This window comes from Rhinatrema bivittatum, chromosome 2, assembly GCF_901001135.1.
Source record: "Rhinatrema bivittatum chromosome 2, aRhiBiv1.1, whole genome shotgun sequence".
NCBI lineage: Eukaryota > Metazoa > Chordata > Amphibia > Gymnophiona > Rhinatrematidae > Rhinatrema > Rhinatrema bivittatum.
Genome location: NC_042616.1, coordinates 316889498 through 316905680, shown reverse-complemented (window position 1 = coordinate 316905680; position 16183 = coordinate 316889498). Strand labels below are relative to the sequence as shown.

General features: G+C 43.5%; 1 protein-coding gene across 1 annotated transcript in view; it reads left to right on the top strand.

Moving 5' to 3' along the window:
• ABCA13 (ATP binding cassette subfamily A member 13) overlaps positions 1-16183 on the top strand; it is a 929477-nt gene that overhangs the window by 119461 nt on the left and 793833 nt on the right. Inside the window, exons 6-8 of the mRNA XM_029587089.1 lie at positions 2281-2309; positions 6610-6782; positions 8905-9029. Of these exons, the coding sequence (XP_029442949.1) occupies positions 2281-2309; positions 6610-6782; positions 8905-9029 (327 nt within the window). The remainder of the gene's footprint in view (positions 1-2280; positions 2310-6609; positions 6783-8904; positions 9030-16183) is intronic.

Genomic DNA, 16183 nt, shown 5'->3' with positions numbered 1-16183 from the left:
GCCCACTGAGACCCTCTGCTGGCAGGAGGCAAGAATTTCCCATCAAGGTCTCACACTGTGTAGAAAGTATTCTCTAAATTTGGCTACATCCAAGAATGCAAGATAAGAAATTTTGGAAAAGACACTTTAAAACATTGCTGTGAGCTTATGTTATGCAGAATTTTTGGAAACTACACAGAAGCCCTTCAAGTGTTTGGGAAGATTTCTCATAGATATTGCCAGGCTATGCCTAGGGCCCATTAACAAGAGATCAAATTTGACCTACTCATTCAATGCAAATGTTTATATGCTCAGAGTTGTAGTCAAAAGTAAACTCTTGATTCTTAAATGCCTGGTGGCATAAAGTATTTAGAGGTCTGTTTCAGTTCTACAACAATTGAAAGTACATGCTGTTTATTAAAATATTAATCTGGTTAATATTTTTTTTTACCGTTCTGGCTTCTCTCCAGCCAGAAAAATGAATAATTTTCACTCACTGATTTTCTCCCACTTTTGTTCTTGTTGTAATAAACATTGATAAATTCCCATGAAAATTAAACAAAAAATATATATATTGAAAATGGGAGTCCCTGTGAATGAATTTGATTGTTACATCTATCCTGGGTTCGCTTCCTTCAAAGATCCATTTCACTGTTTTCACAACCTAATAATAGGGACTTACGCTCTGATTCCCTCCAGGTCCGGGAGAGGGGAGGTTTTAGTTTACCCCTAATTTGTTGGAAAGAATTAATGAAAAGGCAAAGCTGCCTCCTGTGAGTAACTAATTTATAAACATTTATAATCAAACTAATAGTCTCCCAATACATAGAACAATTTGGGTTCCATTACTGTTAAAGATAGAAAACTCCCCAAGAAGCTCGACTAACACATGGAATTTAGATACTCAGGGATTGTCTCGCTTCCCCCCCTCTGCTCTCCCTCCTTGCCCTCAATATGTATATCTTTCCTTTCCTTTTCCCTTATTCCCTTGGTGATCTGATGGTCTTCTTGTTTCCCTCTTATTCCTCTTTCTTTCAATATTATCTTTAGTTTAGGCTCACATAGTCTTTCTATAATATCTCAGAAGTACAGTGTACAGCTCAGGTTTGACTATAATACTGTATGCAATGGTGAGTTGCTTGTAATAACAAAATCAATACAAATTAATATTATTTTTAAAAAATCAACCTTTTTTTGGAAGGCTAGCTATACTCAAAAGTACAGATGACTTTTCTTTATTCTATAACAACATTGAACATGGAAGAATGTGCATTCCACTCTCATCAGGCACTGTCTGTTCATGCATGAGAATAATGAAGATTTGTAATGGTAGCAGAGAAAAAATGTCTTAACAGTGTACTACCACTTGTTCCTTGGGTAAGAATAATTTCTATAAATTAAATCAATGAACATAAACTGTATACATGGGACCTGTTATTCAAGAAATCTGTGACTTTCCAGAACTTTCTAGAAAATGGTAGCGTATAGATCACATTATTGTATGTAAAGTATATATTCCTCTGATGGAAAGAGAAGATCAATTGGTTTAAACTGCTTAGTAGGGATGTGCATTCGTTTAGAATGAATTAGGCAATTTCAACGAAATTTCAATGAAATTGCCTAATCCGTCCTGTTCGGGAGACCCGAATCCCAAAACGGAGTTTTCCTGAAATTCGGGAAAAAATTTGTTTTCAGGTTAGCGCGGGGAGGAGGGGCATATTTATTTTAAAAAAATACCCAAACTCAAGCCAACCCTTCAAATTTACTTAATTACAACCCCCCCTCCCCCACCACCATCCTGATCCCCCTCAAGACTTACTGAAAGCCTTGGTGGTCCAGCAGGGTCCCGGCAGCGATCTTCCGCTCTCGGGCCGTTGGGCCTGCCAGGAATCAAAATGGTACTGGTGGCCCTTTCTCCTTACCATGTGACATGGGCTACCGGTGCCATTGGTCGGCCCCTGTCACATGGTAGGAGGGAGAAATCGCTCCTGGGACCCCGCTGGACCACCAGGGCTTTTAGTAAGTCTTGGGGGGGATCAGGATGGTGGTGGGGGGGGGGTGTAATTAAGTAAATTTGAAGGGTTGGGGTGGGGGTTTTTTTTCGGTCTGTTTCCAAAAGCGAAACGAAAAATGTTTCCAGGTTCGGGGAGTGGACTGAAATTGTCCACCCCGAACCTGAAAACGAACTGAAAAGAAAAATTGTGCAATTCCCTACTGCTTAGTTACTCAGCAATGATTGCAATAACATTAATACACCACAACAATGTTCATGTTAAATACATAACTCTTTTTCTTTCACAGCACCTTCTGAAGATTCGGTTCTCTCATTGGTAAGTACTATGATTTATGCGTGCTCTTTGCCATAAACCCTGCAGCAGGTGCTATGGGCCTGTATGCTTATGTTTGCTCTCATATGAAGGGCATGGAATAAAGGTTTCTGCAAGGTGCTGAAGACTTTAACTTAAGTTTTCCTTCTAGCCTTCTGCAGGTTCTGAATGTTCCCAAATCAGGAAAAAAAACTTTCCCTCTCTACCAAAAGTAAAAATAAAAATGAAATTTAAATGCTACTAGCAAATGTGCCTCCAGATGAAACAAAAATAGCAAATTTATTGCTCATAAGTAGAACAGAAGCTTTATAATGAAGGATTTTTTGTTTTATTGTAAGGTTCATATGAGGAACTCCACACAATACAGGCTAATAGGAAGCTCTGTGACTCACACAGTTAATAAAATACAGGTTGGCATTGGAGATTTTTGACCTGTGATTAAAATATCCCAGGCAAGTTTGAAACTTAGCTTGCCAGATTTTGAGGTCTTTTTCTCCTCCATTAAAAAATGTTTTTCAGCAAGAAATACATGAGTTGACTGGTGGGAGTGTGTTTTCTTGTTATTGTGAGATTCACATGAGTTACTGAAGCATGTACCACATATAAGGGCCTCATTTTCAAAAGCATTTTAACGGGTAAAACTGGGTTTTACACATGTAAATGTATATTACCCATGTAAGTGGTTTTTTTGGAAAATTGTTACAATATATGCCATTGAATTGTCCATAGTTTAAACACATGTAAATGCATTTTTTGCACTTAAATGCTTTTGAAAATTGCTCCAATAATATTTTACATTTATATGTGTAACTCCTTTGTAAATTCATCTGGAAATATGATCATAGTTTGTATCTATCCATATGAGATTGGCCAGGTGTATTTTAGTCTTTATTTTATCTGTTGGCATGGCATCTGTAGGGGAAGATTTTGAGAACCATCCAACTGAGATTTTCTTTGAATGCGTCTTTGACTGCACAGGTTTGGAAAATTAAAAGCAGTGTGGCACACTAACTCAATCTGCAGTCAGTGAAGTCTGTGACTCTAGTATCCCATAGTAGCTGAAATCCAGTGAGTGAAGGATCTTATTATTATAACTACACTGGTCCATATCAAAAGCCTAATGAGATAAAGCTTCTATGTGAAGGGTAGAAGATCAAACCTGATGCCAACTTTCCCATTTGTGTAAAATATAAAGGAGATAAAGGGGGTCAATATTCAAAACTCAACATTTAAATGGATAACTTGGAGTTAGATGGCTAACTTTGATAACTTGGAGTTAGATGGCTAACTTTGATAACTTGGAGTTAGATGGCTAACTTTTTGATAACTTGGAGTTAGATGGCTAACTTTTTGATAACTTGGAGTTAGATGGCTAACTTTTTGATAACTTGGAGTTAGATGGATAACTTGGATAACATGGAGTTAGATGGATAACTATGAGTTAGATGGATAACTTGGATAACATGGAGTTAGATGGATAACTTGGATAACATGGAATTAGATGGATAACTTATGAGTTAGATGGATAACAATCCCTACAATCAAGTCAGCTCACCTCAGTCAAGTTAGAGAGAGGGCCCTATCGATCGCAGGCTCAAAACTTTGGAATTCACTTCCAGTCCAACTAAGAATGCAGCAAGATAAAAGTAAATTCAAAACGGACCTTAAAAGATGGTTGTTTAACGCGGCATACAACGATGTGGAGAAATAGCCAGATGTCTAGTTTTTACACCATCTTTGGGGACCTTAAGTCTATCTTGAAATTATATATTTATATTTTAGAATTTTATTTGTTTAATATGTATATTTTTACTCTGTCTTTTAGTAATTTTATCTTTTAAGCTATTTCTTTAAGCTAGTACTTTTATTTTATTTTATTTATAAATGATTGTAACCTTCTTATTATGTTTTTTATTGAAATGTAAACCATCGTGAAGGCTTCCGCTGACACGACGGTATATAAATAAAAATAAACCTTAAACCTATAACTTGGATAACATGGAATTAGATGGACAACATATGAGTTAGATGAATAACATGGAGTTAGATGACTAACTTATGAGTTAAATGGATAACTTGGATAACATGGGGTTAGATGGATAACTTGGAATTAGATGGATAACTTATGAGTTAGATGGATAACTTGGATAACATGGAGTTAGATGGATAACTATGAGTTAGATGGATAACCTGGAATTAGATGGATAACCTGGAATTAGATGGATAACTTATGAGTTAAATGGATAACTTGGATAACATGGAGTTAGATGGATAACTATGAGTTAGATGGATAACCTGGAATTAGATGGATAACTTATGAGTTAGATGGATAACTTGGATAACATGGAGTTAGATGGATAACATGGAGTTAGATGGATAACTTGGATAACATGGAGTTAGATGGATAACTTATGAGTTAGATGGATAACTTGGATAACATGGAGTTAGATGGATAACATGGAGTTAGATGGATAACCTGGAATTAGATGGATAACCTGGAATTAGATGGATAACTTATGAGTTAAATGGATAACTTGGATAACATGGAGTTAGATGGATAACTTATGAGTTAGATGGATAACATGAGTTAAATGGATAACTTGTGAGTTATCCATCTAAATGGCTTTGAATATTAACCTCAGTTTGTGTAGTCCCTTGGGAGGAAGGGCATTTAATATCTGTGGCAGACTCTTTAGGATGTTTGGACTGGTCAGTCAAAGCTACAGATTAATCTGCACTTTAGCTTTCATATAAAAGGAATCATGGTGGTGGTGACCACTTGATAGCAGTAGAATTATATGAGAAAAGCTAATTTCCCCATCATTTTTCCCCCTGCTCATGCATTGCTGCTTATACTCTTGAGAGTTTTGTGCCTGAGCAGAGGAAGACTGGTTACTTAAAAAGGTGATATCACTAAGCTTGGAGAAAGGTTGAAGATACTGATACTGGTATATTAAATATCTCTTGTTGTTAGGCTAAAAAAAATGCCAGGTTCTAGTGGCAAAACTGCAGGGAATCTCAGAAGAAAAGAATACTGCGATCTTATGGTGCAACTTATAAATACCACCCCCTCTCAAAAATACACAACAAATAAAAAAACAATTGTCTGAAGATAAAAAAAAAAATAACAGCTGCTGATTTTAGTTTTGTCAATAACAAAGTCTGTCTTTTCTGCATAAATTCACATTATATCCAGTTATGATAGATAGGGAAGGTTTATCCTCAGATTGCAAAAAAGGAGTGAACAGGATTTAAAAACACCAAGCCTAGCTTTTATAAGCCAAGGGTGGTATAAGATGTCCACAAGAGAGCAGGTAAGCTTTAGTCCTGGCTTTAAATGCATTTGTTTGGACCCACTTCTGAACTGCAAATGCCAAATCAGTGCATGCACCCAACATTCAACTATAATATTTATTTTGTGCCAGTTGCTCCAACAAAGGGTCTTCCTGAAAAAAATACAACAAAATCAAAGAGAATAACAAAGTGAACTAAAATTCATATCAGTTATGGAAAACAGAAAAAGTGGAAAATGTGTGGGTCCAATGATGGAACTGGCAATGCCCAAAAAATGTCCTTAATCCTTGAAGGAAGCTTGTGGAGACGCATGATTGGCATTCTCTCTACAAAAGAGCCAAACCCATGTCTCAAACTTTAGCACAGATCCAGTAGAGTAACGCTATCTTCTAAATAATCCACTGAGGTAAAATTCCTCTCTGTTTGAGGTGCCTGCAGGGACAGGATTGTGTTTCTGCTGCCCATAGGCACCGTTGCCTGCTGACCCCCTCCCATTCATCTCTGAGTCCCCCTTGTCGGGCCTCCGATTTCCCACTCTATGAACCTCTGATGGCTAATTCCTCTGCTGATTCTCCCTGCAGTCCTCCAATTCAGTTCCTGCCCCATTCTGCATCTGTGATCCTCCTGCCACCCAATGCAGGGCTCAGGGCTTGTAACTCTACCTCCGCCATTATCAGAAACCATTGAACATGAGGACTGTGTCAGATCGAACCATTCATTCATGGCTCAGCTTAACTCACTCCCTGGCTGAGTCCAAGATGCAGTGACTCAGTCACTGATTTCTGATAACAATAGAGGGAGTCTCAGAGCCCTGAGCTCTTCAGAGGGTGGTGGGAGGGAATCAAGTAAGGGAGGGGGAAGATTGCTGCCCCCTCCCCAGCCCCCAAAGTTGTGCTGCCCCAGGCAGAAGCTTGGTTTGTCTATTGGGAAATCTATGCCTGGGTGCCTGTATTATTTTTTCCCTTTTGATAGGGAAAATGAAACATCTCTTGACATATTTTCTTCTAAGATGGATCTGAATGGAACAGAGAAGTTGATTTCTGAACTGGAGAACATCTACAGCCAGCCATACATATGGGATTTCCTGCTATCACTGCCTTGGATGGGGACAAGCTTCCAGGAAGAAGGTTTCTTCGGCAATAGCTTACTGCGTGCGGCACAGTTTCTGCAGGCTATACAGAAGTAAGCACAGCAAATTAATAGATCAGCTCTTTTGTAACTTTTGTTTCTTTACATTTTCCCAAGTTGACGCAGAACTCAAAATAGAATCTTCTTTTGTTTTGTTTTTTTGGTGACAGGTGGGGCATAGTACAGTGGAAGGTCAACCAGTGCCAGTTTGAATATTGGCCCCAGTGGGGCAGGAAAGAGCTACGCTCTTCCTGCCTTGATCTTTCTTGAAGGAGGAAGTGGAAGGGTTAGGCCTTAGGGGAAGGGTGTTCCAGTGAGAGGAGGGGGAGACTCTGTCAAGGGTAGGGTGTGGGGCTAATGGGTCCCTTGTTTCTGAATGAGGGGCTAGGTGTTGAAGCCCAGTGAGCTTAGGGGGGCAATGGAGGCTCCTAATGGCACTTGTCTTAACCTGCCTAGGCTAACACAAAACTTAATTACAACTCATAAAGATGTAGTTAAGTTTGGGCATTAATGGTGGGTTAACGCAAATTGCATACATTTGCAAAACTTGCACTAACCCATTTTAATTATTCATGAGCAGATTAGCATGGCAATAAGCTCATTTCAGTTTTTTGCATTGGACTATGTGTTAATCAGGGCCGGAGCGTCTATTAGGTGAACTTCAGCGGTTGCCTAGGGCACAGAACCATAGGGGGCACCAAAGAGCAGCCACGTGGTGCTGCAAGCGGGGCCTATCCCGCTCAAGGCAAAGAGAAATAAAGACTGTGTGCTTCTCAGGGCTGCGAGCAACCCCCCCCCCTCACCTGTTTCGGCACCGACTGTTTCTATTTCTCTTTGCCGTGAGCGGGATAGGCCCCGTTTGCGGCACCACGTGGCTGCTCTTTGGCGCGCCCTATGGCTCGGCGCCTTGAGAAGCACACAGCACCGAAACAGGTGTGGGGGGGGCGGGGCAGTAGCGTAAGGGTCGCCTAGGGCACCCAGTACCCTTGCACTGGCCCTGGTGTTAATGGTAACACACAGTCTGTGTTAGTCCACATTAATCGTTAACATGGACATAATGTGGCCTAATGCAGAACTTCACGAGAGGTGTTGCATTAACGCAGGCCCTGCACTGAGGCCTGCATTAGAGCTAATATAGTTTAGGACGTAGACCCCCAATGACTGCAGCAGTCTTTTTTATCAGATGAGAAAAGAACAATGTGACATCAGGTAGCTCTTACTTTTCATTGCTTACTTTCTATTCAGGAGGCACTGCTTAATAGGAGACAGCTGACTCTCTCTCAGCAGCAAGCATTACCCAGGAAAGAATTGACTCTCAGCACAGGAAAGGAAAGAATTAAGGCAGTCACAGAGGACTGAGGAAATATAAAGGCAATCTCTTCTTTATCAAACCTGATCAAAGGTTTAAACCAGCAAAAGAAAGATTGTCTCCATGGCCACATCCCCTGAAGGATAGTATATGGGGGCCTCTTTATTAAAGGGTTTCTCTCAATTTGTTTCTATGGGCAAAATGATTAGTGCACAGGGTCCAGTGCTGGAGATAACTTCAGGGAATCCATGGCCTGGTCGTAGAAGCAGTTTATCTTGTGTTCATTCATAACTTTGCTTGAGTATGATAAACCTATATTTCTATTTACTTTCATTCCGTCGTCTTGTTCTTTGGGAGTGCCTATATTTTCTCCTTTGCTGCCTGGACACTATTTGCTAGTTTGGATGATACCGGAGAGTTGTTTTTCTCCTTTATTTTGTAGCATTTAACCGAAATGACACCTCCATTTTGGAGTACATACTGTAGACTGGGTTGAGTTTTTTTCATAGCCCTTGTGCTTGCAGTTCTGAACTGATATTCTTGGTTTCAACTCTCTCCTTCCCAAGTCATGTATGGAGTCCACTCACTCCACCTCAGATTGGGAGGCCTTAATGGTGCAATGGTGCTCGTAATGACATTTGATTTCATTTCTACCCTACCTAAAAATAATAGTTGGCAAGCAGGTGCTATCCTTTACTGGATACATCTACTACTGGCTCTTGACAGTTAACACTGCCTTCATCAGGTTTGTGAACTGTAGTAATGCACCAAACTGGGGACCCAAGATGAGATATTGATTATGCAGATTAAGTCTTTTGTAAATACTTTTTTCCAAATGCTTTATTGTTGTTACTTTCTTTCCTTTAGTGATTTAACATCTTTGGAAAGCCTGAATATTTTGTCAGCAACCCAAGACTTTTACAGCAAGGCGAAAGCAGGACTGAATGTTAGCATAGCAATGTTACACTCGATACAAGATTGGCATTTACAAGGTAACTCACCCAAAAACTTTGTTTGAAAAATATGATTCTTGTTATAATAGGTCTCATGAGAAAATGCTTTGTAGTCATCACAAATTGCATTTGATTCTGTACTGTGTAACTTTTCAGATGTAATTAAAGTACTTGTGGCTTACGTGAAACATGTTGCTCTAGTCTCCAAGGGACAGGTGTTCTCATTATTACATTTATTCCAGTTGGATGCAAATACTATCTTATTTGGTTGTCCTTGTGGAGATGCCATGGAATGATTGGCATGGAAACATAATTATTTTCTTAACTCATTGTTACGACTGTCGCTGCCTGACATCTCCATTCTGCCCTCCTTACCTCTCTGGCGACTCTGCCTGCGGTTGATGGACGTTTGGCTGCCGCAGTGTCTGCCTGCCGTCCTCTCCGGCGTCCCCGGACTGGCTTGGGCGCTGCCTCCCGCCATGCTGTTCAGCTATCTTAGGGCATGCGCACCGCGCGGCCCTGCTTCAAGTACCTTCAGTGGCACGAACTTCAGGGGCGTCCCCCTGTGACGACATCATGCATCCAGGATATATAAGGCCTATGCGATTGCTAGCTAATCAAGTTAGCAAAGGTTTCCGTTCCAGGTTTCCGACGGATGGGATTCGCTCTCCGAGCCTTGCAACTCTGCCTCCTTCAGACCTACTCTATTTGGGGTACCCGCTCCTCGGGGGCCTCTCTTTCTTATCTTTCAGGTCGCAGTCTGGAACCGGTGCTCGCTCCTCGAGAGCCCATGTTCCTGGACTCGCTACTTGGACTCCACTTCTACCAGGAAGACACCGCTGCCTACAACATCTGTGAGTTACCATCTCTGTCTCTCAGAGCTATTCCCTGGAACCAGATACTTGCTCCTCGAGGGCCTGCCTTTACTCCAACTCCTGTGCTCCTCGCTGAGAGACCGCTGCGTAAGTACATTACCAACCTGAACTCTGCATATCCTGCTACTACTCACAATTTCTGTTCTCTCTATTATAGCACAGCCATTGTGGGATCGCTGTTCCAGAGCCTGAGGGACTACAAGCCCAACTGGGCTACTTCCAGCTCACTACTGACACCTCTGGTGGTCCACCAATCCTGTATAATAAAAGAACTAGTGTGTGTGTCTCTTATGCTGAGCCTGACCTGTGGCTCCTCACGGGACTTCCCCCCATGGGCGTGGTCATCTGCCACAGGTCCAGGGATCCACCCAAAACCCTTACAAATAATAACAGATTGCTAACTCCATGGATCCGGCACAGCTCAATGCCCTGCAGGCCATACCGGGCCTGGCCCTGCGCATTTCGGAGCAAAAAGATGCTTTGGAGAAACTCACTTCAGCGTTTCATCAGCTGCACATACTGAAGACCCAAGGCACTGCTTCCAGCAATGAAGGTCAGTTACAGGACGTAACTTTAAAGACTGTTGTACCACTGGCAGCTTCAGTTCATTTCTCGGGAGAGATTCAGAAGACCAGGGGCTTTTTAAACCAGTGCTGCATGCATTTTGCTCTACAGCCTTCTCAGTTCCCTACAGTTTTTTCCAAGACTACCTACATCCTTTCTTATCTGGATGAAGGGCCTTGTCTTGGGCGTCTATACTGTGGGAATGCAAGGATTCTATATTACAGGACATAGATGGATTTCCGGACTTATTTAAATCCGTTTTTGATGATCCTGCTCGAGTTACCATTGCCGGCTCTGCTTTGGTTGACCTGAAGCAAGGCAACAGACCACTGGCTGATTTTGCGATAGAGTTTAAAACTCTTGCTACAGAACTCTGCTGGGACCTAAATGCCTGAAGACCCTTTTCTTCAGAGGCCTGGATACCCATTTAAAAGACGAGCTGGCCGCTCGCGAAACACCTGACTCGCTGGACGAACTAATAGCTTTGGCCACTTGGATCGATCACCGGCTTTGTGACAAGGTGAAGGAACTCCAGTCTAATAGGTTGAAACAGGCTAGTGCTAAACCTACACCTTGGATGGTTCCAGTAATTCCTGCTGCCAGTGAAGATGAAGCGATGCAACTTTGTCACGGGCATTTGACTTCCAAAGAGAGAAGAGGCGTGGTCTTTGCATGTACTGTGGTCAGTCCGGCCACGATGTCCCTACATGCCCTATTTGTCTGGGAAACAGACGGGCCTAATTCCTGCAGGGAGGACTGTTCTTAGGTCTCAATACGCCCTCTCCTCCACTCTCTCTCCCAATCTCCTAGACCTGTGGACCGTCTACAGTTCAAACTCTTGCCCTAGTTGATTCAGGGGCAGGAGGCAACTTTATTCTCCGACGTTTAATGGAACACCTGAGGATTCCCCTCGTCAGTTTGAACGTTCTGCTACTTCTATCCTCCATCCATGGAGAGCCCTTACCGGGTGATGTGACTTGCCAAACCATACCAGTGACTCCCTGCACCGGAGCTCTCCATACGGAATCGCTTCCCTTCTTTGTGCTGGAAAAGGCCATGCACCCTATCGTCCTGGGGTTACCCTGGTTGCAAGCGCACCAACCCTGATTTGACTGGGCATCCTTGGAACTCTCCCGCTGGGGCCCAGAGTGTCAAGGGAGGTGCCTTTAGGAGATTACTCCTGTCATCTGCATGTCTACGACTCCGGCGATACCAGGACTGCCACCCCAATATGCATCCTATGGGGATGTGTTCTCCAAAGAAGTGGCTGACATTCTTCCTCCACATAGGTCCTATGACTGTGCCATAAGACTAAAACCCAATACTGAACTTCCTAAAGGATGTGTCTATCCTCTCTCAGCAATTGAGAGAAAGGCAATGTCCGAATACATTGAAAAGAACTTTCAGAAGGGGTTTATCAGACCATCGAAATCTGCAGCCAGCGCAGGCTTTTTCTTTGTGGGGAAGAAGGACGGTACCCTACGTCCATGTATCGATTACCGAGGTCTGAATGAGATCACAATTAAAGACCGTTACCCCTTGCCTTTAATCTCGGAGCTGTTTGACTGGCTTCAGGGGCCAAAATATTTTCAAAACTCGAGCTGAAGGGGGCCTACAACTTAGTTTGCATTCGTAGTGGCAACGAATGGAAAACAGCCTTCAACACTCGAGACGGCCACTTCGAGTACCTACCGTAGTGATGCCCTTCGGCCTGTGCAATGCACCCGCCATATTTCAGAACATGATGAATGACATCTTGTGGGATCTGCTGTACAAGAGTGTTGTGGTCTACCTGGATGATATTCTAATCTTCTCCCAGGACCTGCCCACTCACATTGAGGATGTCAAACAAGTACTCTGCCGACTTTACACCAAACTTTCTAAGTGCGAATTCCACAAAGACTCAGTGCCTTTCCTCGGCTATATTGTGTCTAAAGAAGGCTTCCAGATGGATCCTCACAAACTTGAGAGTATCAAAAATTGGTCCCAACCTACCAGCCTGAAGGCCCTGAGAAGATTCCTGGGGTTCACCAACTATTATAGAAGCTTCATAAAGAACTACTCTTCTTTAACAGTACCCTTGACCGCTATGACCCGCAAGGGTGCCAATGCTTCAAAATGGTCTGCGGAGGCCATTTCCACGTTCAAGAATCTGAAGACTGCCTTCTCCACAGAACCATGCTTATGGCATCCTGACCCCAACAAGCCCTTTATCGTTGAAGTTGATGCTTCAGATGTCTGCGTGGGGGCCGTATTGAGCCAGACAGGAGACTTGAAAGCCTTACGTCCCTGTTCCTTCTTCTCACGACGATTCTCCCCGACTGAGAAGAACTATGGGATCGGCGATAAAGAGCTCTTGGCAATAAAGCTTGCATTCGAGGAATGGCAGCCTTGGCTTGAAGGCGCTCAACATCAAATAACTGTATTCACAGACCACAAAAATCTAGAGTATCTCCACCACGCACAACGTCTTAACCACAGACAAGCCAGATGGTCCCTATTTTTTAATCGTTTCGACTTTGTGCTTAAGTATCTCCCCAGAGACAGAAATACCAGAGCAGACACCTTTTCACACTCCTTTCTCTCGGAGGATGTGCCCGAAGAACCTCAGCACATAACTGATCCAAAGAAAGTCATCTTGGCGACTACCCATTCTGTGCCCGCTGGTAAGACCATAGTTCCAAAACACCTCAGGAAGAAGGTGCTCTTTTGGGCACACAATTCCAAGCTGGCTGGCCATCCTGGTCAACGCTGTACCCTGCTCAAAATCCAGAAGTTATATTGGTGGCCTACGATCAAGAAGGATACCTATTCCTATGTGGCATCCTGTACAAATTGTGCCAAGAACAAACCCGCTTCTGGTCAACCATGGGGACTGCTGCAACCTCTGCCAGTTACGGAACAGCCCTGGTCACACATCACTACTGATTTTGTAGTCTATTTACCCCTTTCTGGAGGAATGAATACCATCTGGGTAACAGTTGATCGCTTCAGCAAGATGGCCCACTTCGTAGCGCTTCCTGGCTTACCCTCAGCCTTGGAGCTTGCGAAGCTCTTCATATCGCACATATTTCGCCTTCACGGCCTACCTAGTCACATTGTCTCTGACCGTGGTTCACAATTCACGGCACTTGTGCAAGTTATTTGACATCTCTCTAGATTACACTTCAGCCTACCATCCACAATCAAATGGTCAAACAGAACGGATGAATAGAACTTTGAAGCAGTTCATTCGTGCCTTCATCAGTTCCCATCAGAATAACTGGGCCGAACTGCTACCATGGGCTGAATTTGCCATTAACTTTCATCCAGCAACATCAACTGGATCAACACCTTTTGAAGTGGTATATGGACGTTCTCCAACACCGCCACTTCCACTGAAGCTCTCAGTGACGTCCCCAGCAGCTCAAGCTACTGCTGATGAAATCCATAACTTGTGGGTTCAGACAAAGGACATGCTGAATAAAGCGAGTGACCATGCTAAGAAGTACTATGACGCTCATCATTCGTAAGTGCCAGTCTTCAAACCTGGAGATAAAGTCTGGTTATCTACCAAACACTTCAGACTGAAGCTACCCTCCACTCGGTTCGCTCCTCGCCAAGTTGGACCATTTCCTATCCCCCGATGTCTTGGCAACATCACCTATAGTCTGAAGCTACCACCTGGACTCAACATCCATAACGCTTTCCACGTTTCACTCTTAAAACCGCTCATCCTCAGCGAATTTACTTCCAAGATTCAGGTACCACCTGTTATCAACGCAAAAGACGACCTAGAATACAAGGTTGAAGAGATACTTGATGTCCGAAGATGAGGCAATACACTTGAATACTTTCTGTCATGGGAAGGTTTCAGCTCCGAAGATAACTCTTGGGAGTCTCAGGCCAACATCCTTGACAAAGAGATGCTCCGTCAGTTTCACCTTGCGCATCCTTCTAAACCGAAGATTGGTACCTGAAGAGGAGATGTCGCTGCCCAACATCTCCACTCCACCCTCCTTACCTCTCTGGCGACTCCTCCTGCGGTTGACGGATGTTTGGCTGCCGCAGCTTCTGCCTGCTGTCCTCTCCAGCATCCCCGGACCGGCTTGGGCGCTGCCTCCCGCCATGCTGTTCAGCTGCCTTAGGGCGTGCGCGCTGCGCGGCCCTGCTTTGAAGTACCTTCAGTGGTGCGAACCTCAGGGGCGGCCCCCTGTGATGACGTCATGCATCTATTTATTTATTTATTTAAATCCTTTTAATATACCGATGCTCAAAACCAGGTCTTATCGTACTAGTTTACATTACACTAGGAGGAACCAGTTAAACAGAGCGAACAAAAACCAAAAGTTACATTATAACAGGGAATGTGGAACTAGGCTGTTAGAGAAAAAGATAGGTTAAATATTTTTGGAATCTAGAATATATAAGGCCTATGCGATTGCTAGCTAACCGAGTTAGCAAAGGTTTCCGTTCCAGGTTTCCGATGGATGGGATTCACTCTCCGTACCTTGCAACTCTGCCTCCTTTGGACCTACTCTATTTGGGGTACCCGCTTCTCGGGGGCCTCTCTCTCTTTCTTATCTTTCAGGTCGCAGTCTGGAACTGGTACTCGCTCCTCGAGGGCCCATGTTCCTGGACTCGCTACTTGGACTCCACTTCTGCCAGGAAGACACTGCTGCCTACAACAACTGTGAGTTACCATCTCTGTCTCTGTTTTGCATAAACCACGCCCCTTTTGCTATCGCATGCAGTACTTACCGCATTTTGATAAATCCAGGCCTATGAGCCTAAATTTGGCTTCCAGAACCTCCCTCCCACATTTTCCTATGTTGTTGGTGCCCACATGTACTATGACAGCCGGCTCCTCCCCAGCACTGTCTAAAATCCTACCTAGGTGACACGTGAAGTCCGCCAGCTTCGCACCAGGTAATGTTACCAGGCGATCCTCACGCCCACCAGCCACCCAGCTGTCTACATTCCTAATAATCGAATCACCAACTATGACGGCCGACCTAACCCTTCCCTCCTGGGCAGTAGGCCTTGGAGACACATCCTTGGTGCGAAAGGACAATGCACCACCTGGAGAGCAGGTCCTTGCTACAGAATCCTTTCCTGCTGCACCAGGTTGATGCTCTCCAATCATGAGACCTTCTTCCTCCAAGGCAGCACCAGGGCTGCCAGTCTGAAGTTGGGACTTGGCTGCTATTTCCCTGAAGGTCTCATCTATATACCTCTCTGTCTGCCTCAGCTCCTCCAGATCTGCCACTCTAGCCTCCAGAGATCGGACTCATTCTCTGAGAGACAGGAGCTCTTTGCATCGCATGCACATGTACAATTTCTCACCGGCGGGCAAAAAATCATACATGTGACACTCGATGCAAAAGACTGGGAAGCCCCCACTCTTGCTGCTGGACTGCTGCCTTCATCTCAAATTTGTTCAGTTCCTAGTTAAGTTTTAGGTTGCTATGGGAGTAGGAATGTTTCTAATTAATGTCCTTTAAATGTATTATTGAATTCACCTTATGTCTGTATATGTCTGGTAGTGGCCTACAGGGGAATGATCAAACTCTCAATAAGTTTTTTTTTTTTTTTTTTTTTTGTGAAAGTGGCACCTGCCTATAAATTAAAGGATGAGCTAGGGGTGGGTGGTTTGGGAAATACAAACAGTCTAAGTCAGCCAGAGTGACTCACTGCTCTCTTGATTAATAATGTTGGTACCTAATCAGTCCAAATCACACTACCTTAACACCTTTCCAAGGTCAGTGCTGAACT